The sequence below is a fragment of the Podarcis melisellensis genome, assembly GCF_964234715.1.
Source record: "Podarcis melisellensis genome assembly, chromosome: Z".
NCBI lineage: Eukaryota > Metazoa > Chordata > Lepidosauria > Squamata > Lacertidae > Podarcis > Podarcis melisellensis.
Genome location: NC_138547.1, coordinates 15,709,562 through 15,732,336, shown reverse-complemented (window position 1 = coordinate 15,732,336; position 22,775 = coordinate 15,709,562). Strand labels below are relative to the sequence as shown.

The following is a 22,775-nucleotide window of genomic DNA, read 5'->3' as shown; positions in this document are numbered from 1 at the left end:
GTGAATTGCTCACCTGCCTGGCTCCTGTCAAAGGCAGAAGAGTGCCCCCCAAAGTTGGCAGTACTACAGTTCTTATATAATACCTTCTGTCAGGCTTGTTGTCCAAAGTACAGAATCACAGAATTGTAGGGTTGGAAAGGACCCAAGGGGCCATTTGTCAAACCCCCTGAAATGCAACAATCCCATCTGAAAAATCCCTGACAGGTAGCTATCCAACCTCTGTTTAAAAACCTCCAACAAAGGAGAGCCCATCACCTCCTGAGGGAGACTGTTCCATTGCGGAACAGCTCTTCCCATCAGACAGCTCTTCCCAATGTTTAGTTGAAACCTTCTTTCTTGTCATTTGAATCCATCAGTTTGGGTCCTAACCTCTGGAGCAGCAGAAAAACAAGCTTGCCTTCAGATATTTGAAGATGGCTCTCATATCACCTCTCAATCTTGTCTTCTCCAATCTAAACATACCCAACTCCCTCAACTGTTCCTCATAAGGCTTGGTTTCCTTAGGCCCTATGGAGATCTTCGTTGGGGGCCTTTCAATCCCTGGGGAAGGCTGCCTTTTTAAAACCCTCCTCACTCCATAACCCAATTTAGAGAGGAAATTGTGAATGAGTGAAGAGGGAGGTCTGCAGTATGCAGAGCAGTCCCTTTGAGAGTTAGACACACCTCAGTCATTCCTGGCTCCTCCCATCCCAAACAAGTGGCTGTGATTTATAATCCGGGGTGGCTCTCTAGAAGAGGCAAACATAGTTTTGTGTGCTGAGTGGCACTATTCCACCTGCGGCAGATTCCCTGTGGTGGGGTGAGTGAGAGTTTTCTAAATTTTACAGAAGGTGAAGGAGATAAATTGCAAAGGGGGTGGGTTTTTTTTTAAAGAGGGGATTAAGATCCAGGAAGAGAAGGAAACAAGAGTTGAGGCTGTGTTCTAAAGTGGATAAATGCAATGTGGAAAAATAATTTGAATAGGACTGCATGTGTATGTTTAACCTGTTTGAAAGTGAGAGAGTAATTCTGGGGCTTTTACTTTTCACTAGGGCAGCTGGCAGTGAACCCTCATTGACTGGGCATCTCCAGTCCCTCATTTAAACCTAGCCTCAGATAGCCCACACATAAACGCCAGCAGGGCTGCTATGCAATATGCAGTAGGTGGAACTAGAAACTTGGCAGCTTTGGCTTTTGTATCATAAAGGTGTAAGGAAAGGGGGTGAATGATAGCCACTAAGGGGAATGACCTGGGAAGCCTTGGATTCAAGTTTTCCCCAGTGCCCACAAAATGCATTAACAAAGAGCAGGTGCTACCTTGCAGGGCTGTTTGTAGAGACCTCCAAAGCAAACATTTTTGGTGCCCCTTGAATTAAAAGGGGAAAGTAGAATGAAAAACTTCTGATGAATGTTATTCGCCAGCAGCTCTGCCCTATATTCAGTAAAGGGAGCTTCTCGTAATGAACTTATTTGCCTTCTGTTCTAGCTGGTGGGTGGGTTGTATTTAAATCCAGCAAATTGTGGGGTGTGGAGAAAGATACTTTTCACAGTAGCTTTCATCTGCTTGTAGCCAGCATTGATTCTGGAAATGAGACATTTTGTTTCTTTTCTCCCTATTTTATGCTCATGACACCCCAACAAACATGAGCCTAGCCAGGATTTTTGTTGGGGAGGGCAGGCTTTTGTTGGAGGGCCAGAACCTCAGATTAGGCTAATCCAGGTTAATCTGGCTGTCCATCTATTACTGAGCCAGGTTTAAAGTCCTTGTATTAAATTACCAAGCCTTGAACAACTTAGGTCTAGGGTATACCTCACGGACAACTTGAACCCTTATATCCCGGCTCAGCTGTTAAGATCCTCTGCAGAAGCATTGTTAGCTATTCCCTCAGATGGTGAGACTCATTTGACAAGAACAAAGAGCCAAGCCTTTAGTTTCATTGGCCCAGTCCTGTGGAACTCCCTGCGTCTGGGCATTCAGTAGACATCTTCTGTGCCAACTTTTAAATACCTGCTGAAAACTTTTCTGTTCCGTCAGACTTATGCAAGGAATTGAAAACACATCTTTCCACTATAGCTTGCTGATTTCTCATTCTAATTGTTTGTAATGGTTTTTATTGTGTGGTTTTATGTGCTACTGTATATGAAATAGTGGTATTTAAATATTTTTAGAAATAAACAAATAATTCAGCATTTTCACCGCTACACCACACTGACTCTTCAGGACATGCCCACCTTTTATCCTCCTAACAACCCTGAGAGGTAGGTTAGGCTGAGAGACAGGGACTGGCTCATAGGCATCTCAGTGAGTTTCATGACTGATCCTGAATCTCCCGGGTCCTGACACCATGCTGCATGAGCTGGCTTGTACAGAAGCCCTCAAATATTTGGCAAAAAATAGCAAACCCAGAAAAGTTGTGGATTGTGGCTATTCTTTTGTTCTGTCTGCAACTGGTACCCCCATTCGTTCTTCTTCCCCCTCTTCCAAATAAATCCCAGGCTGCACACAGAGGAAATTGAAAATGCAGTCCAGGCTGGTTGTCCAAAGCAGGAACTGTGGAGGTCTTTGTTTGGCCTTCTCAATCATTTATGCTGATGCCAGGCGTGATGGTGCCAACGAGGCTACCTACACAATGTGCCAAGTCCACTGAGGGGTAAAAAAACAACTTTTAATTGGACAAATGATGGTAGAAACAGCCACATGGATCTCTAAAGCAGAGCTGGACACCTTTCAGCTCTTGGGCTGCAAACGGCCTGCAGTCTGATTTCATCCTGATTTCTTTCAGATGTCTTTTAAGAACTTTATTGTTCAAACCGGCCTTTGGAACAGAGGCTGCATCCTCATACTGCTTTGAACAGCCATGGCTTCTCCCAAAGCATCCTGGGAAGTGTAATTTGTTAAGGGTGCTGAGAGACATTAGGAGACCCCATTTCTCCTCACAGGACTGAATTTCCCAGAGTAGTTTTATCAACCAATCCCTCTTCCCAAAGAACCCTGGGAAATGTAGCTCTTTGAGGGGGAATTTGGGAGGATTTCTTAACAACCTATCGTTGGCAACCTATAGTACCCAGGATTCTTTGAGGGAAAGCCATGCCTGTGGTTTTGGGGGAAGTGGTATCAGAGTGCACAGCAGAGGTATGACCTGGGTGTCTAAAACAAGGGTGGACTCATGGTCTAATTTCTGGAGAGGGGAATTCTCACAGCTGTATGTGACCCTCCAAGTCTTTATGGCCTCTGGGGCTTTCTCTAGGCTACACCACCTCCTCCTCTGCCACCCAAAGACCTCCCCATGTCTCTTTCCCCACCAGCCCTGCCCTCCACCTACCTTGAGTCTCTTTCCCTGGATGGGATGTGTCCTTGAACTCTGACCATGCCTCTTCCTTGTCTGGATGGAGGCTAGAGAAATGGATGTGAGAGAGTGTGTCTATGGAAACTAGCCTACTATCCAAATATAAAATTTGCATTTCTTGCTCCACCCACTTTTGCCCCTGGCCCCTGGGAGGTTGCACAGAAGGGAATGTGGCCCTCAGGCAGGAAAAAGGGTTTCGAATCCCTGGGATAAAAATTTCAGTGAAATAGGGATGTGCCCAAGGCCAATGGTTGCCAAGAAGAGTATTCCTCAGCCACTGAATTCCCTGGGGCTTTCAAGTTCCTCCTGAAATTTAATAATGATGGAGAGAGCATTCTGCAGCTGTGGAGCCATCACTGAAAAGACCACTGTTGTTGTTGTGGGGGGGGGGGAGACTGAAGAATCTTTGTCCCAACCTCTGTCTGGTACCCAGTGTGAGGAACCATTTCTGTTTCTACTGATAGAGACAATGTCTCAGAGCAAAGGCGTCGTGGTCCTTGCCTACAGCGGGGGGTTGGACACCTCATGCATCCTGGTCTGGCTGAAGGAACAAGGCTACAAGGTCATCGCCTACTTGGTAAGTTGACAAGGTGGAGTTCAAGCAGGATCCAGGAGAGGAAGAGCTATAGGTGTAACAACAACAACAACAACAACAACAACAATTATTATTTATTTATACCCTGCCCATCTGGCTGGGTTTCCCCAGCCACTCTGGGCAGCTTCCAACCGAATATTAAAAACAATACAGCGTCAGACATTAAAAACTTCCCTAAACAGGGCCGCCTTCAGTTGTCTTTTAAAAGTAAGATAGTTGCTTATTGTCTTGACATCTGCTGGGAGGGTGTTCCACAAGGTGGGTGCCACTACCAAGAAGGCCCTCTGCCTGGTTGCCTGTAACTTGGTTTCTCGCAGCAAGGGAACTGCCAGAAGACCCTCAGAGCTGGACCTCCGTGTCCGGGCAGAACGATGGGGGTGGAAACGCTCCTTCAGGTATACTCAGCATCTTGTTCTCACCAGGGACTCTCAGATGCCTGTGGGAAACCAGCAAGCACAGTAGCGTAGCTAGCCAGCGGGGGCAGTCCACACCAGGTGGGAGTGGCATAGGGTGGCATGGGGGTCTTTAGAGTAGCACAGGTGTTTGTAGTGCAGCACGGTGGATGCTATTCATCTGGAGGTGGGATTCTGGGCAGCAGGGGAGCTTAAAGGTGGCATGGTGGTAACCAGGCATTTCAGACTCTGCAGGGGGGCAGAGCCACTTCCCATGCCTGAAATCAGCAGCTATGGAACTCTGGTGGCTGCCCTAAAAAAGCTCAACAACTTTGGTCTGCCCCAGGTGCCAGTGGGGATTGCTACACTGCTGAGCAAGCAGGACCCGAGCATAGGAGCAGCTCTCCCCTCCTGTGGTTTCCAGCAACTGATATTGTGGCCAGCTTTATCCTCTTCCATGAACTTGTCTAATCCTATTTTAAAGCCATCTAGGTTAGCAGCCATCCAGGCCTCCTGTAGAAGCAAGTTCCATAGTTTGCACTGCAAAAAGGACATATTTTTAAGCACCCTGAATCTTCCAACATGCAGCTTTGTTGGAGATCCATGAGCTCTAGCGTTATGACAGAGGGGGAAATGTTTTTTCTTCTTCTATCCACTTTATCTAAACAAAGAAGTCCCAAACATTGCAACCCTTCCTCACAGGGGAACGTTTTGGTTGCTCATTTCTGAACCTTTTCCAACTCTGCAGTACCCTCCTCCTCCTATTTTGCAGTAAGACTTGGTTAAATCTTGGGTCAGTTCTGGCTGAAATTCTGGGTTAGCCACAGTTCAGCAAAGAATCTGATCTATGTGTGTCTTCCATCTCCCCACCCCTTTTACCCCAAAACAAATATTAATATATGGCACGGTGTCTACTCTTCCAGGCCAATATTGGACAAGAGGATGATTTTGAGAAGGCAAGAAAGAAAGCACTTTCCTTGGGAGCCGAAAAGGTGATTCCTAAGCCCCCCCCCTCCACATGCTAACAGTCAATCAAATGGGTTGCAAATCCACAGAGCTGTCAGACTGGCCTAATTTGCAGGGTTAGTTTGTCAGGTTGATGGGAGAGAATGTTATGCATGCATTATTAACAGGTCAGAAGCATTGCAAGTGGATTGTTCTTGGAATTATGTGGAAAGTTGCCTCTACAGCAGTGTATATGAAATGATGGCGTGGGAGGAAGTTGCCTACAATGGCAGCACAGAAATACTCTCAAAGTATAAATCTTCCTATAGACATAAAATATAAGACTGTCATCATGCTGCAGTTCACATGGCTGCCAATAGGTGGCCATGCCAATTGCAGCTTGACAACAGGAGCCTCTCAGCACTGGCCCCAGCCTGGGCAGTGCCACCTCCCATGCCTGGTGCCTGACTGCCTGGGCTTCTGAATTGCTAGGCGAGGGAGGAAGGCTACACTGGGCTGGGGGCCTCTCCCTGGGCTGCACTCACTTGGCTCCAGCCTCCCTCCCTCCCTCCCTCCTTCTGTCGAACTTCCGGTTGGGTGTTGGGCAGTGCCCCCCTCCCCAATATTTTATTCAAGTTAGTGCCACTGAAGGGGACCACTAGAAAACTGTTGCCCAAGCTGAAGCCAGGCAAAGTCGGCCCCAGGCTGACTTCACCCTGCTCTAGGTTGCATGGTGGTGGGGTGATTTGATGCCATTTTTTGGTTTTCAGGCAGCAGAATGTCTTGGGCTGGCCCTGGACCACAGTTTGCACTTGGGATCACTAAGCACAGCCTAGTTGTGCATTAACTCCCAAGATATACTTACTAGGCTCTTTGTAACTTTTGTAAAATACAGCCTTGTATTACAGTTTTAAAACTGTATTTCTATAGCTGTTGTGTGGATTGCAAACTTTCTGAAGTGGGGAGGGCGGGCACCTGGATCAGGGTGTCAGATGAAGAATGTAATTTTTTGGGCAGGCTTTACTTGCTCCCATCACCCCTTGGCAGGGCTCTGAGTTCAAAACGTGCCTCCCTCCAGGTTCTGATAAATAACTGGGAACAATCCCATCCCTTCTCCTCCTCTCCATTGGTCTCAGGTTTACGTTGAAGATATCAGCAGAGAGTTTGTGGAGGAATTCATCTGGCCGGCGGTCCAAGCCAACGCGATTTATGAGGACAGATACCTCCTGGGCACCTCACTGGCCAGGCCCTGCATTGCCTGTAAGCAGATGGAAATAGCGCAGAAAGAAGGTGCCCAGTATGTTGCCCATGGAGCTACAGGCAAGGTAAGCATCTGACGACTGGTGCTCATTGAGACTGGCAGGAAGCCCAGCAGTAGGTGGCGCCAGAGCCAGCTGATTCCAGTTATATCCCCATCATTCTTCTGCTGAGTTCTACAAGGACAACACTGAGACTTAAGGAAGACAAGGAAGTGGTCAGGCAGTGTCACTCCCTGGATTGGTTGTAGGCAGGTGGGAGCTGGCTGAGCGCAGACTTGAAGATTCAGGACAGATTAAAGGAAGGACTTCTTCATGCAGTGCATGAGTGTGCTGGAGTGCAGTTCCAGCACCTCTCAGGTGAGTGCCATTGTGGACCGGCGTTCCCTTCCCTTCTTGCCTTTACAGTCATAACTCATGTTATGTTTGCTTCATGTTACGTTTTTTCAGGTTGTGTCCCGTGGTGACCCAGAAGTACCGGAAAGGGTTACTTCTGGATTTCGCCGCTCATGCATGCACAGACACGCAAAATGACGTCATGTGCATGCGCAGACGTGCCACTGCGTGTTGCGTTCCTTTCAGGTTGCGAACGGGCCTCCAGAACGGATCCCGTTTGCAACCAGAGGTACCAGTGTATGTACTTCTGAGAAGCCCAAAGCAAACATTTAAGGTCAATACGGAAACAGGCCGGTATGTGTCAGTCTACACATTTTTTTAGATCTATGACTCCACCTAGCTCCTAGCCATGACTGGTCAAGCTATGGGGCAGGGCCAATTCGTATTTCATTCTCTTCAATCATTATCCCGTGTAGTGGTAGCAGGCTGTAAGCTTTGCAGCCAGGCCTCTACTGTTGCACAGGTGTGTGTTTCTACAAAGTCCTTTCCGAGTTGCCCTAGTCATCCACCTGAATCTGAGAGAACGAGGGAGGTGTATTTATTTGACCTGCACCAGAACCAGGGGTGACCCCCAAACCAGCTAGGGAGACAGCTTCAGCGGCGTAGCGTGGGTTATCAGCACCCGGGGCAAGGCAAGTAATTTGCGCCCCCTAACCCGGGGCAAGGCAAGTAATTTGCGCCCCCTAACCCAGGGCAAGGCAAGTACAGTAATTTACTCTCCCAAGCAGCAGCAGCGAGGCTTCTCTTTCCCCCGCGCTCTCCCGGAGCTGCCTCCTTTCTTTCCTTTTTTCCCTTTCTCCAAGGCTTTTCGCTTTCTCTCCTTAATTGATTCCCCCTCCACACCGCGGCGTTTCCTGGCTGCTCCCCCCCCCCTTCCCCTCTCTCTCCTCCTCGCTCTGCTTGCCTTGCCCTGCCCTGCCTGAGGGCGCCCTGAGGAGACTCCGCTCTCCTTTTTGACCAGGCGAGGTGGAAAAAAGGGGGGGAAGTCTCTTCCCGCCCCACGCCAGACTCCCTGCTCAGCTCGGCTCACTACCCAGGTGGCCAGTGGAGAGAGAGCCGCAATTACCATAAAGCTCCTCTCCCTCCGCTTCGCCAAGCTGTCAAAGCCCAGCAGCAGCGGCAACGGCAGCAGCAGGCGCAGCCAGACCCCCGCCAGCCAGCCTGCCCGGCTTCCTCTCCTTTTTTTGCCCGCGGCAGAAGGCTTCACTCTCCCCCTTCCGCGACCTCCTCGCCAAGCCAAACGAGCGCGGGCTCCCTAACCCGTGGATTTTAGTAGGGGCAGAGAGCTGCTAGTGCGAGTGCGCCCCCCGCCCATGTTGCGCCCGGGGCGGCCGGCACCCCTGGCACCCCCCACGCTACGCCACTGGACAGCTTGCCTTATTTTTTAGCACCTCCACGGGCGGTGAATGTGGCTGTTGTCAAACCAGCATCTGTTCACGGTTGCACTGAGTCGCCCAGCGACTTACTGTAACAATTTCATGTTTTTCTTGAACAAGAGCACTACAGTGCATGGTTAAACTATGGAACTCACAACCGCAGGAAGCAGTGAAGGCTGGTAACTTGGATGGCTTTAGAAGAGGATAAGGCAAATCTATAGAGGAGAGAGATATCAATGGTTACTAACCATGATGGCTTTGCTCTGCCTCCACAGTATCTAGGAGACACGGGATAGTTGAGGACCCTTGCCTACAGGTCCTGCTTGTGGGTTTGTTGCAGGCATCAAGTTGGCTACTGTGACAAAAGGAGGCATGGGTGTTTGGCCTGATCCAGCACGCTCTTCTTACATTCATATTGGCTGAGATTGGGGGCAGTGCCCCATTTGCTCTTTCAATGGCCTCAACTGCTTAGCCTGAGAGTTGCTTGGAGACCACCTCATGGAGCTACAGTTCCCAGCAGCCCAAACTAACTACAGTTCCTAGGATTTGTGGGAAGTCATGCCTATTCAAAGGGCTTGAGGGTGCTTTAAAGGTATGAAGTAGATGTGACCCAAGATTCTAGTGCTCATAGAATAAAGCACTGAATTAAATAGGAACATAAATCTGCCTTATACGGAGCCAGACAGCTGATACATCTAGCTCAGCATTGTCTGCACTGACTGGCAGTGGCTTTCCAGAGTTTTACTAGCTCCTATCTAGAGATGTCAGGGACTGAACCTGGGAACTTCTACATGTCAAACAGGTGCTCTGCCATAGACAGCCCATAATTTAGGACTGGGGTTTCATGGAAGAGCAACCTAATCAACCCTTAGGTTGTGTACACACCAGACATTTAAAGTACACCCCCCTAATTATGTGAGTTGTGATTTATTAAGGTTACTGGGAAATATAGCTCTGTGAGGCATAAACTATGGGCCCCAGGGCTCTAGGGCTGCTGGGAAATTTGCTTTAAAAGTTCTTTAAATGTGTATGCAGTCCTATTGAATCAAAAGATAGCCTTTTAAAACGGCACTGCACAAACATGAGAACTAGAAGCTTGTTTTAAAAACAAAACTACTGTAGATCTGGAATTCTCACGAAACCCATCCCAAGTTGGGGTAGGGGCGGGAGGAAGACAATGTAGCCTTTTCGGACTATGCCCTTTGGGGTAGTTAAAGAAGACTGGATGCCATGCATTTGCAAATCTGGACAGCCTGTTTTCTTTTTCGGTTAAAAATTAAGCTGCTTTCCGGCAGAGGGGAGAGTCCATCTGTTGCCCTGGAGTTGCTGGCTGGCTGGCTCCTCTATTTAACCATGGAAGCATGCTAAGCCTAAGCAACCGCTTGAGGAATCCCAAGATTCCTGGGGCACCTGCTCTGCAATGCGGAGATCTTCAGGGGGAACAGTTTGCACAGTATTACAGACAAGAAATCCTAGCCCATCAAACCCCATTCACTGTTTCTCCAAATGAGAAATGAATGTGTCTTTCGATGAAGCTGGAATGATGGCAGTGCTGCACACAGCTCAGCTGAAAGGAAATGCCACAATCAGGTGGGAGCAGAGGGCGTGGGAACCTGAGGCCTCTGGATATTAATGGACTACAACTCCCATCATCCCTGGCCATTGGCCATGCTGACTGGTGGTTGATGGGAGTTGGTGCCCAATCAGGGATTGTACCCCAGCAAGATGTTATAGTCCAACAAGTTCTGGAGAACCACACAGTCTCTCTATTTGTGGACTAGATGATCCTTTAATCCCAGGACATAAAAACGTAAGAGTTTTCTGGGTCAGGCCAAAGGGGTCCATCTAGTCCAGCATTCTGTTCTCACACTGGCTGACTGGATGTGTGTGGGAAACACAACCACAAAACATTCAACCACAAAAACAAACTCCCATCCTGTGGCTTCCAGCAACCCAGGATTCTCCAGCTGTCGTTCCTGCCTTGCAAGGGGCTGGACTAAATGATCCTTAGGTCTCTTTCAACCCTACAATTATTTGATTCTACCATATCTGTTTTATAATTTTAAATTATAAAACAGGGGGGTTAAAATAAAAAGCCACCCATTCAAATCTCACTCTAGTGAAGTTACAGCGCTCATTCTCGGTCTCACTTTGGAAATAATTTGGAAATCAAAATGGAAATAATAAGTGCTCTTTATTTCTGTTGTTGGTCTGGAAAGTTGTAAAGCAGGCTTCTTTCCACGAGAGGGTGCAATGAAACCGTGCTTTTAAAGCCGCTTCCTTCCCATTCTAAAGTTGCTGACTCAGAGTTTCTAAGGCTTGACAAGGCAGAAACTGTCCAGCAGGGGGGGAGAGAGACTGTGCAATGAACCCCCAGCATCCTTCCAAGGAGTCCCTGTGGACTGTTTGTGAATCAGGGATGAAGCTTTTTGTGGCCATTAAAGGCTGCTCTGATCTCTGTTCCCCTTTGATTCCAGTCCATTAACTCCACTGCCTGGGTGTTGAGAGGAATGAAATAAACAACGGCTTATGTGAGCTCAAAAGAATAGAATAAAATAAATCTCCCTGGACCTACAGGGGAGATGGACTGCCATCCTGTTCTCACAATGGTCAACCAGATGCCCCAATGGGAAATTTGCAGGCAGGATTCGAGCACAACTATCCCCTCCTGTCGTTTCCAGCAACCGGTGGTCAAAAGCACCGCTGCCTTCAGCTGTGGAAGGCAGAGCACAGCCATTGTGGCTGGTAGCCATGAACAAACAGCTTTCCCTTCCATGAATTTGCCCAATCCTCTTTTAAAGCCCTCCAAGCTGGTGGCCATCACTGCCTCCTGCAGAAGAAGTGAGTTCCATGGTTTAATTGTGCGCTGCATAAAGACTTTCTTCCCTCTGTCCTGAAGCTTCCAACATTCAGTTTCAGTGTGTTGCCACAAGTTCTAGAGCAGGGTTTCCCAAACTTGGGCCTCCAGCTGTTTTGGGGAGTACAATTCCCATCATCCCTGACCACTGCTCCTGCTAGCCAGGGGTGGTGGGAGCTGTAGTCTAAAAACAGCTGGAAGCCTAAGTTTGGGAAATCCTGTTATGAGAAAGGGAGAGAAACCTATACACCTTCTCTGTGTCATGCATAATTTCATAAATATCTGTTGTGTCACCTCTTAATTGTCTTTCCGCTAAACGGAAATGTCCCAAATGCTGCAACCATTCTCTCATAGGGGAAATGGTTAGGGAGGCCAGGAGAACCAGTAACCTGATTCCCCGTCTCCAAAGCAGTCCATCCTCTGCTTGCATTGCCAACTTCTTTAATGCACCGCGCACCATCTGCAGGACCTTGCGGCTGGGCAGCAGATGGGGCTGTTTGGGGCCTGCAAGGGAAATGAATGTTCTAATAGATGTTTCCTCCAGAGTGTTTTGTAATAGTCCCTGGAGGCTCCTGCAGTCAGGAACAAGTTTAGCCCTGTGTATTCTCTTTCCAGCCCTCTCCTCAAGAACATCTCCACCTAATTTCCATGGGCACTGTTTATTACTTGTGATTACACCTATACCCCGCCTTTCTTCAAAGATGGCGCACATGGTTGTTCTGCTCCCCAATTGCATCCTCACAACAACCCTGTGAGGCAGTCTAGGCTCTCAGACAGTGATAGGTCCAAGGTCATGCCCCCCCAAATAACCCCCCAGTTGTCTCCATCCAAGAAGGGGTGCGATGGTAAGACTGTAAACTCTCAAAAGCGATATGCAGTCGTTGCTTAGTTTGGGAAGCTTTTGAGACTATGGGCCTTCTGAGTTATCTCCTCACCTTGAAACCGTGTAAAGGGACTGTATTTTGGAATCCCCCCCCCTTTTCCTCCAAGTTGCTCAAGGTGGCATACATGGTCCTCACACTCTTTATTTAATCCCCACAACAACCCTGTGAGGCAGGTTAGGCTGAGAGTGAGTGGCAATCCAAGGTTACCCGGTAAGCTTCTCGGCCAGGCAGTAATTTGAACCCGTGTCTTTCAGGTCCTAGTCCAACACTCTAACCCCTATTCCACACTAGCTCTCCTTGACGGGAAGGCTAGGAGGTCACCTGCTTTTGCATGCAGAAGGCCTCTAAGTTCAATCCCCAGCACCCTGCCCTGAAACCATGAGCAGCTGCTGCTGGTCAGTGTAGACAGTACTGGTGGTGCAATGGTTCGACAGCTTCCTGAGTCCCTGTATAATTCCCATCCTTTATTCAGAACTAGGAGGAGTGGAATCTTAACTCTTAGGGGAAGGGTCTTAGCTGAGTTGTAGGCTACTTGCTCTGCAGGCAGAAAGCTGCAGGTTCAATCCCCTAGGCATCTCCAGGCAGGGAAGGGTAAAGACCATCTTCCTGAAAGCTCTGGAGAGCAGCTGCCGGACAGGGTAGACAGCACTGAGCTAGAGGGACCCCACAGTTTGACTCAGGAGAAGGCAGCTTCCCGTGTTCCTATTTAAATCAGCTCTTAATTCTGAACCAAGATGACCAGAAGCTCTTTCAAGTGTCGCATAGGGACTAGAAACTTTGACCACGAATCAAAGCAGAGGTCCCACTCCCCACTGGAATCTGACACACTTCTTGCTTTTGAAAACTGTGAGATGTATGTGCACCTGGTGACATCAAACAGACCAGACCCCAGCCCTGCTGGTTGATAACTGAGTGGAACGATCCATCTTTGGGATGGCTTTGTGCCAGTATTTGCCTTTTGCAATAATGGTAAGCAGATGGGCGAGGGATTACACGCTCACTGAGAAGGTTAATTAGAGAAAGACACTGTCTGGGGGTGTACCATGCCCATTGATGTACAGGGGGAGCCCATCAAGCCATTAGCTACAGTTCTCATTAAAAGATAGGTGCTTTCCCTGACACTTATTACCTCTTCCTACAGCTTGTGAGTCGCAAGTGGGAACTCTGGACTACTCCAGATGACCTGTTTATTGAATATCCTCCTGATTTGCTTGTACAAAACCAATGGAGAGGTTAGGCTATGCTCAGACCTTAATGAGTATGTTTTCTCATTTGTTTCCAGGGAGGTTATACAATATAGGAGAGTTTGTTTGCAATGAGGGTGTACTATAAAGGAGTATTCATCCTGCTATTCTCTGGATTTGCTGGCAGGGTTTTACACATCTTCCCATTAACCATTCCTTCACCCCACTCTTCTCAAGCATTTCCCCTTCCTAACTGCAAAAGTCTCTCTCTTTTAGAGCCAGGGTGACAGAACACTTTAATCTGCTTTACATGCATAAACCTAAATATCCAGAATGCACTTGAAACTTTCCAGCAGATAGTGGAACAGGTTAACCTTCCTTCCCCTTCGTGTGCCATGATGCTAATTAATCTCTTCCCTCCATTCTTCTGATTAATGCTTTGTTTGAAACAGTCTCATATCACTTTAATCAGTTATGACTTTCCCCAAAGAATTCTGGGAGCTGTAGTTTGTTAAGGGTGCTGAGAATTGTTAGGAGACCCCTATTCCCTTCACAGAACTACATTTCCCAGAGTGGTTTAAAAATCGATCCCCTTTCCCAAGGAGCACTGGGAACTGCAACTCTGTAGAATGACAGGGATCACCTAACAGCTCTCAGCACCCTTAACAAACTACAGTTCCCAGGATTCTTTGAGGGGAGCCATAACTGTTTAAAGTGGCATGGTACTGCTACAAATACAGGCTTTGTGAGATATTTTTAAAATAAAAAAGCCAGCTTCTATGGAAATGTCAACTATCTGATAAATAAAAGACCAAAACTGACAGATTTGCCTATCCCTAAATGCTAAAAGAACCTTTTATAGGATGCCAGTGTAAACCAAACCTTAAGTTTACCTTTTTAATTTAGAGAAAAGAAGGTCTGTACAGGTATTAAATCAAGAGTTACTGATGTATCTCCCCATAAAGCTCTTTTTCAAGAGTTGCAATGAGGGCTAGAAGCTTTAAAGTCGGCAAAAGGAAGCAATTGGGGGCTCTCATGAAGAGCTGGCCTTTCTCAACTTTCCTAGTGAACCTCAGTCAGTCTGCAGCCAATCAGTCACAGTGGGACAGGGGGGAAAATGCTAGCCCTTGATCAGCATGGCAGGATTTGAAACCTGCCTGCGATTCAGGAGTGTTTGATTGTACTCTGTGTTCTTTTATCCTTTTTAGGGTAATGACCAAATTCGCTTTGAGCTCACCTACTATGCCATCTGCCCTCAGATCAAGGTAAGGAGCTGTACCAGTGCACTGATGATCTCCCATCAAAACAAAGTTGATAAATTATCAGAGGGGCCATTTGTTTTAGGGGGGGGGAATAGAAAATCAAACTGAATTGGGCCTCAGTTGGGATGCTGGTTCATAGCATGAGATGGGGGGGGGGGTTTATTCTCTCTGGTGATTGCAGAAGACCTCTGTTCCTCTCCCAGGAATGACAATTCCCAGAATTTCCCTAAGATGAGGGATTCGTTGTTTAAACCACTCTGGGAGCTGTAGCCCTGGAAGGGGAAGAGAGGGCCTCCTAACAGCTCTCAGCACCCATAACAAACTACAGATCCTGGAATTCTTTGCAGGGGCAGAAACATAACTGTTTAAAGTGGTATCATAGTGCTTTAAATGTGTGGTGCGAATGTGGCCTCTGTTTGTCTAACCCAGTGGTGAGGGTGCTAAGAGGCAAGTGGGCAGCAGAGGGTGCTGGTGGATATGTAAATGACCATCATATTTTGAAAAGCTAGCATTTCTGGATCAAATTTAGCAGTTTTGTTGAATTAATTCAACTAAATAGTTTTAATTGGATTTTGAATAAATGTGCAATTAATTGTTACTATTTTGAATGTTATTGCGCTGTTATCTTGCTTAGTGGGGCCTGCAAACTGCTATTCTGAATATTGCTATTTTATAGGGGGAGATGAATCTATGGAGCCAAGAGGGAAGTAGCCAGAAAAAGTTTGGGAACCATTGTTCTAACCTGTTAATTGCCTGATCCCTGAAGCTTCAATATACTCTGCTGTCTTACACGGAATTCCCCCCCTTTTTTTTGCTAATGCCCATCTGAAGGCAATCCTATTTTAGCTGATGTCCCTTCCCAGCTGAACAACTGAAACTTGAAGTCAGTTCTTCTGAGTTACATAAAAAAACCAGAAAATTGGTTTGCAAATCTACTGGCTTTCAAATGGGTTGTTCTGATCTTTTAATCGGCCTCCTGTTTTAACCCAAACTGGAGAAGGCGAAATGGACACCTGAATTGCACCTTGCCTTGGGCAGGTCATTAAGTTACAGTAACAGCTTGAGAGCATCTTGGATTACCTTTGTTTGGTGAGATTAATGCAGGAGATGCTTAATGGCCAGTGCTCCTGGCTATCCAAAAGAGCTTTGAAACTCTCTCTACTCCAGGCAAGGGTTCATTCTAGTAGCTGGTTTTGGGGAAAGTCTCCAGAGCTGTGGTTCCCAAACTTTTCCAGGCCACTATCAATTTGGTTCCAGAAACTCATTATTCTGAATGGCAGTTTGCAAGACCCGCTAAAGAAGATAATAACACAATAAGATTCAAAACAGTAACAATGAATTAGCACTTATTGAAAATCCATTTAAAATTGATTCAACAAAACTGATGAACTTGATCCAGTGATACCAGCTTTTCAAAGTATCCCCATGTGTCTTAGCAGGTAATCCCACTGCCCCCAAGGCGTTGGTCTTCACCTTGTGGACCTTGTGGACAAGGCCTAAGGGGGAGAAATCCAACTCTGGCCTCATTTATAGGTGAACCAACCCAAATTTGCACGTTTTGGAAATTGCACTCTGAAATCTGCCCTTCTCCAGCCAAGCAATGTACCCCCCCCCAAAAAAAATAAAAATAAAAATGCATACACTAGGGTAAAGTGTGCATAAAAATGCATATAATCATGAAAATAGCTCGCACAGCTCCAATAGTTATTTTGGGAAATTGTGGCTGTTAAATGTGGCATCATAGCGCTTTGAATGTATAGTGTGAAAGCAACCTATAATGTATCTTCCAAATGTTGCTGGGGGTTATATCCTACCAAGCTCTACTCAAAGTAGACTCAATGGAATGAATGTTCTTAAGTTAGCCATGTCCTCTGATTAAGGAGGACTAACAGTGGTTCCTGTCCTTCAACTTCTGGCAGAAGAATATCAGAAGAGCCTGGCTCCTGGGTCAGGCCAGTGACCCATCTAGTTCAGCATCTTAGTTCTCACGGTGGCCAACCAGATGCCCATGATGGGAAACCCACAAGCAGGTCCTGAGTGCAGCAGCACTCTTCCTACTTGTGATTCCCACCAACTGGTATTCAGGGGCATAGTGCCTCTGACAGCAGAGATGGAACACATTGCGGCTAGAAGCCATTGGTTATTCTGTCCTTGATTTTATGTTGGAACCCAATTGTACCAAACTCATATTTGCTGACAACGCCCGCCGAATAACCAGTTCTTTCCCACCATTCTCTGCAGATCATTGCTCCTTGGAGAATGCCGGAATTCTACAACCGCTTTCGAGGCCGAAGTGACCTCATGGAATATGCCCAGGTAGGAGAATTCGCCCATCTCCTGCATTAGTCCTTTTCCCTCATTCCTGTAACTGCCATACCCCTGTTAATTCCTGCAATTAAAGGTCTGGTTCTTTGGAGTTTTGGAACTCCCTTCCTGGAGAAGCCAGTCTGGCTCCCTCCTTGTCCTTCCACTGGCAAGGGAAGACTGTTTTGTTCTTTGAGAATTGACTGTTTCTTAAGGGTGGGGCTTTAAATAGTGCTGTGCTGTTTCTGTTATCTGTATTTTAATACATTTGGTGTTTTTTTAATATTGTTTTTATCCTATTCGGGTTTAATTACTTTTTAAGATAATGGTCTTTTATATGTCTTTAGTTTTTTGTTTTTTATCTGTGTTGTATCAGTTTGTGTAAGCTGCCTTGAGCCCTGCTCTGGGGGAATAGGCGGTATATAAATGATAATAATAAATTTAGTAATAAATGAGCCATTTGCTCTCATCGCCATTGAGAGCAGCCTGAGGGATTTTAAGCCTCTGCCCCCTGGGCTGCTTCTTCTAGGCTCAGAAGAAGAACCTCAGGTTCTTAACAGGCCAAGCAGATGTCCCTTTCCCATTTTGTAGCCTGCCTCCTGGTGTGCAGTGTGAGAGGTGTTTGGTTTCTCAGGCCCACAGGAAGAAGGGGCCTCTGAGCAACCCAGCTCTCGCTCTTTCTAGTGCAGGACATTCTTCCAGGGCCTCAGGTGCTGTGGTCACTTGGTCTGCAGCAGTTGGCTGGAAGTCCTAGACCTGGCCTTGTTTCATAGCTGGTGCCTCTGCAGCCCCTGACTCTATGCCCTGGTTGCGGCTGGATTTAAGGGTCATGAACAGGATTTTGCTACTTTGGATTCTCAGCAGGTGCTTCCATGTGGAAATTTGTTGCAGCCTCGGAATGGTCTTCAAATAAGTTTTACTCAGAGTATACGTTTTGAAATCTTCCTTTGTCTGTCTTGAACTCAGAGCAGGGTTAGCAAAGGCCAGGGGTGCCGACCTGAATAAAATATTGGGGGGGGGAGGGGAGGTAAGACCTGAGCTGCATAATTGATCGTGATGTGATGCATGCACACTATTTGAATGGCAATGCCCATCAATTTGTTAGGGGGGGGTGCCTGCCCCCTCAGATTTTTTTATTGCGGGGCTGAAGTCAAAGGTAAAAGAAAGGCGATATTATTCTACACTGCAGCAATACCTATAGTGTCCAGGTCAAGGGAAAGTAATAGTCCCACTCTGTCCTGCCTTGGTCAGACCACACCTGGAGTACAGTGTCCAGTTCTGGGCTCCACAATTTAAGAAGGATAATGGCAAGCTGGAATGTGTGCAGAGGAGGGCAACCAAGATGATCAAGGGTCTGGAAAGCAAGCCTTATGAGGAATGGTTGAAGCAGCTGGGTATGTTTAGCTTGGAAAAGAGGAAACTGAGGAGATATGACAAGCATCTTCAAATATCCAAAGGGGTGTCACATGGAAGATGGAGCAAACTTGCTCCAGAGGGTTAAACTCAAACCAAAGGCTTCAAGTTACAAGAAAGGAGATCCTAACTAAACATCAGGAAGAGCTTTCTGACAGTAAGAGCTGTTTGACAGTGGAATGGACTCTCTCAGGCAGTTGTGGGCTCTCCTTCCTTGCAGGTTTTTAAGCAGAGTTTAGATGACCACCTGTCATGGATGCTTTAGTTGAGATTTCTACACTAAGGGGGCTGGACTGGATGACCCCTGGGGTCCCTTCCATCTCTATAATTCTATGATTCTATGACTTGACTTGAGCCAGTGTGGTGTAGTGGTTAGGAACGGTAGACTCCTAATCTGGTGAACCCGGTTCGCGTCCCCGCTCCTCCACATGCAGTTGCTGGGTGACCTTGGGCTAGTCACACTTCTCTGAACTCTCTCAGCCCCGCCTACCTCACAAGGTGTTTGTTGTGGGGGAGGAAGGGAAAGGGCAATGTTAGCTGCTTTGAGACTCCTTAGGGCAGTGATAAAACGGGATATCAAATCCAAACTCTTCTTCTTCTTCTTCTTCTCATTTCCCCTTCTCAAACTTGGAACACAGTTACTCCATCACTGAGCACCCCATTCCTGTGAAATCGAGGCTGCTTTGCTCATTTCCCTTGGGGGGGGGGGCTGAAACCTTCCAGAGTGCTTTAAAAAACTGCCGTCCATTCTGCTTCCTCTCTCTCTCTCTCTCCACCGTTCACAACGTGTCATTTTCCCCCTTCTTTCATCACAACGAACCTTTAATTTTCTAACCTTCAAGGCCACTTTGGATTTTAGCTGAGCGCAATCTCGCCTGCTCGTTACCGCAGCAATTACAGGCACCCCCTGCAGGAGGCTTCCACACATCCTCGGTTTTTGGGGCGTAAGGATACTTCCCCCCTTCTCCTTTTTTTTTTAAAAAAAGGCCCGTAATTACCTAGATGTTAATTGTCATCCACTTTGAAGGCAGAAACTTGTCCCTACTTCAATAGCTCCTTCGAGAGACAAAGTAAATGCCTTTTTTGCCCTCCCCTCCCCAATGCCTTTTATTCCCCGCTTTTTCTTTTTCTTTTTTTGGAAGAACAAGTTTCAATAAAACATATTAGAAGTTTTGCATCAGAGCCCCTTGGCTGCCCACCAGGGGACCTTTTCTTTCCCTGCGACTTTATGGAAATGGTTGACAACTGGGCTCAATCAATCAAGAGGAAAAGAGCAGTTCGGTGTATAAACCAGAAAATTGCTTGAGGTTCTCTCTCTCTCTCTCTCTCTCTCTCTCTCTCTCTCTCTCTCTCTCTCTCTCTCTCCTTCCTAGTTCTTTTTTTTAAAATAAAAAATACCCAACAACAACGCCCGTCTAAAGCGGATCCAACGCTGTGTTGAGTCAGAAAAAATTATTCTGCAGAGGGTTCTGAGACCGGATGCTGTCGCTCTCGGCCTCCCTTTTAAATTTTGTATTTTGGAAATAAAGAGGCACGTGCTTTTCCCGACACTTGTCTTTTACCATCTGTTATTTATTCCTAAGTAGGCAATTTCCAAGAGACTCCCATATGTTGCCAAACGGTCAAATTATTAACTTTGCCCTCTCTCTGTTTGTGTGTATGTATGTGTGTGTATTTTAATTGTTATTGTATGGGAAACTGAAGTGTGCGCCTTTTCTCTTCCCAAGAAAAAAAAAGGCCACAGCTATAAGCTGAGGAGAGGGCCCCCGCTCGAAGCAATTAATGTGGACGAAAAGAGTTGCGTTTCAGACTTTTCAAACTGTGGCCGTGTGTTAGGGAAAGGGCAGGGGGGAAGGGGAAATGGTTGGTTAATGGATGCACAACCTGGGGTTTTTTGTGTTTGTTTGTGTTCATTCACCACCAGGGTATTGTTGTTTGAATCTAAGGTGCTGGATGAGGATATTGGAGAGCTTTTAGAGAGCCTGTTCTGCCACAAGCAAACTGTTCCTTTATCTCCTGTCCAGCAGATTCAGCCAGGGTTTTGTAATGCTTAGAGAGCCAGACTAAAAGGCAGTCGAAAAATAACACATGCATAAGAATAACCTGTTGGATTAGGCCACTGGCCCATCTAGCCCTGCACTGTCTGTTGTCCTCATGGGGAGCCAACCAAATGCCCTAATGGAAAGTTTTTCCTCCTGGATGTTAGAAGCTTTAAGACAGCCTTCAGTATACCTGAAGGAGTGTCTGCCCATCGTTCTGCCCAGACACTGAGGTCCAGCTCCGAGGGCCTTCTGGCGGTTCCCTCACTGCAAGAAGCCAAGTTACAGGGAACCAGGCAGAGGGCCTTCTTGGTGGTGGCACCCGCCCTGTAGAACGCCCTCCCACCAGATATCAAAGAGAAAAACAACTACCAGACTTTTTAGAAGACATCTGAAGGCAGCTCTCTTTAGGGAAGCTTTTAATGTTTAATAGGTTATTGTATTTTAATATTCCGTTGGAAGCCGCCCAGAGTGGCTGGAGAAACCCATTCAGATGGGTGGGGTATAAATAAATTATTATTATTATTATTATTATTATTATTATTATTAAGAATAAAGGACTCATCCACACAGTGCAAAGCTAAACTATGGAACTCACTCCTGCATGGAGGCAGTGGCTACCAATTTGAATAGCAACAAATGGCTACCAACTTAGATGTCTGTAGGAGGAAGGAGAGTGCTATCGATGGCTACTAGCCATGCCGGCTCTGCAGTGCTTGTGAATGCCACTTGCTGGAAACTTCAGGAGGGACAATGCTCTTGTGCGCATTTCCTGCTTGCAGTTTTCCCAGCAGGGCCACTGCAAGAAGAGGATGCTGGACTAGATGGGCTATTGGCTTAATTCAGCAGGCTCTTAGGTCCTTATCCTCTTATGTTCTTAGTGATGATACAAAGGGACCCATCACTTAGTGGTGGAGCCTGCAGGTTATATATGTTAAAAGTCACAGATCCAGTACGTAAGCAGCCCTACTGTAAAAAACTTTCATACGGCCAGTCTATCACAGGGACTGATGTGGAACACCCTTAAGAGGCCTGCCACATCTGTCCCTGTGAGTAGCTGGGCAGTGGTCAGGGCTCTGAGCACAGTTCTTGAAAATGCTTGCAAGTCACTTGGAGACCTTGCTTGTGTACCAAATGACTTGTAAAGTCAGTAAATATTATTCCGTGTTATAAATAGTACCCAGAATCTGCTACTACCAAAGTTCAAGGTATCAATCCCCACCATCTCCAGGAAGGGTTGAAAAAGATTCTTGTACTGGTACTATTACTGTCCTATGGCTGGTATTACTTTCTACACCAGGTGTGGGCAAGTACCATGCTTGCTGGGGCTGATGGGAGTTGTAGTCCAGCAACATCTTGGGATGGGGGTAAAGGTTCTCTACCCCTTCTCTATGGTACAGTCATACCTCTTGTTATGTTCGGTTCAGATTACGTCTTTTCAGGTTGCGTCCCGCGGCGACCCGGAAGTACTGGAAAGGGTTACTTCCGGCTTTTGTCGCTTGTGCATGTGCAGACGGACACAATGACGTCACGCGCATGTGCAGAAGTGGCCCACGCAGTTCTGCTCATGTTGCGAACGAGGCTCCAGAATGGATCCCGTTCGCAACCAGAGGTACCACTGTATATTTGGCCTTTGGTCAGGGCGCAGCCTGACTCCCTCCTCTGGCAATCTTTACAAAACTTTAGTTTACGGTTGCCATCAATTTTGATTTTAATTCATTTTTATAATGTTTTATAATGTTGTACTGTTTTAATGTTGTTAGCCGCCCTGAGCCCGGCTTCGGCTGGGGAGGGCGGGATATAAATAAAACAACTTCTTCTTCTTCTTCTTCTTCTTCTTCTTCTTCTTCTTCTTCTTCTTCTTCTTATTCTTATTCTTATTCTTATTCTTATTATATTTTATCTGCTTATTCACTCTGCAGTTGGATACCTCTTGAGATGACATAACCAAATTTTGCACAGCGGTTCCCAAGACCTAGGAGCAGGTTTGGATAAAATTGGATGCCGTTTCGAAACAAGATTGCAGACTGTACCTTTCAAAACTGCATTGATTTTAGCCAGATTTCAAAACTCCACAGATTTGGGGGTTCCTAAGAATTACCAAGCAATGCTGGGTTCAAGAGTGCTAATTATTATTAGCTTTTGGAGTCCAACGCCCAGTCTCCTGAATCCCTAACAGGTATTCCTGTGATTCGAGAAAAATAAAGATAAAATTTAGTCTAAAACACAGGCAGAATTGGAGCGTTTTCAGAGTGCCACTAACAGAAAAGAAAATGACCAGGGTTATGCTTCACTTTATTTATTTGAAACCTTTAAACCACTGCCTCTTTTAAAACCCATGGTTGCATAGAACACCTAATCCATGTTTCACAGGCTCATCGGGGTGTATGTGTGTGTGTTCGTGTAGCCTCCGGGGTGGGCTCGAGGACGGGGAATGGCGGGTGGGGTGGGGGAGAGAGAGATTTGTGGTCATAAAAAGAGAATTAGCTTCCCCAGCCTGCCCTCCGCTTCTTATAACAGCCCATTCAGTATAAACAAAGGGGAGC

The 22,775-nt window shown here is 46.7% G+C and overlaps 1 protein-coding gene across 1 annotated transcript in view; it reads left to right on the top strand.

Annotated features, from left to right (window-relative positions):
- The first annotated feature begins 697 nt into the window (after window positions 1–697).
- Window positions 698–22,775, top strand: part of ASS1 (argininosuccinate synthase 1) — an 82,149-nt gene continuing 60,071 nt past the window's right edge. Inside the window, exons 1-6 of the mRNA XM_081896820.1 lie at window positions 698–799; window positions 3,791–3,903; window positions 5,237–5,305; window positions 6,395–6,583; window positions 14,420–14,476; window positions 16,715–16,789. Coding sequence (XP_081752946.1) covers window positions 3,796–3,903; window positions 5,237–5,305; window positions 6,395–6,583; window positions 14,420–14,476; window positions 16,715–16,789 — 498 coding nt within the window. The 5' untranslated portion in view covers window positions 698–799; window positions 3,791–3,795. The remainder of the gene's footprint in view (window positions 800–3,790; window positions 3,904–5,236; window positions 5,306–6,394; window positions 6,584–14,419; window positions 14,477–16,714; window positions 16,790–22,775) is intronic.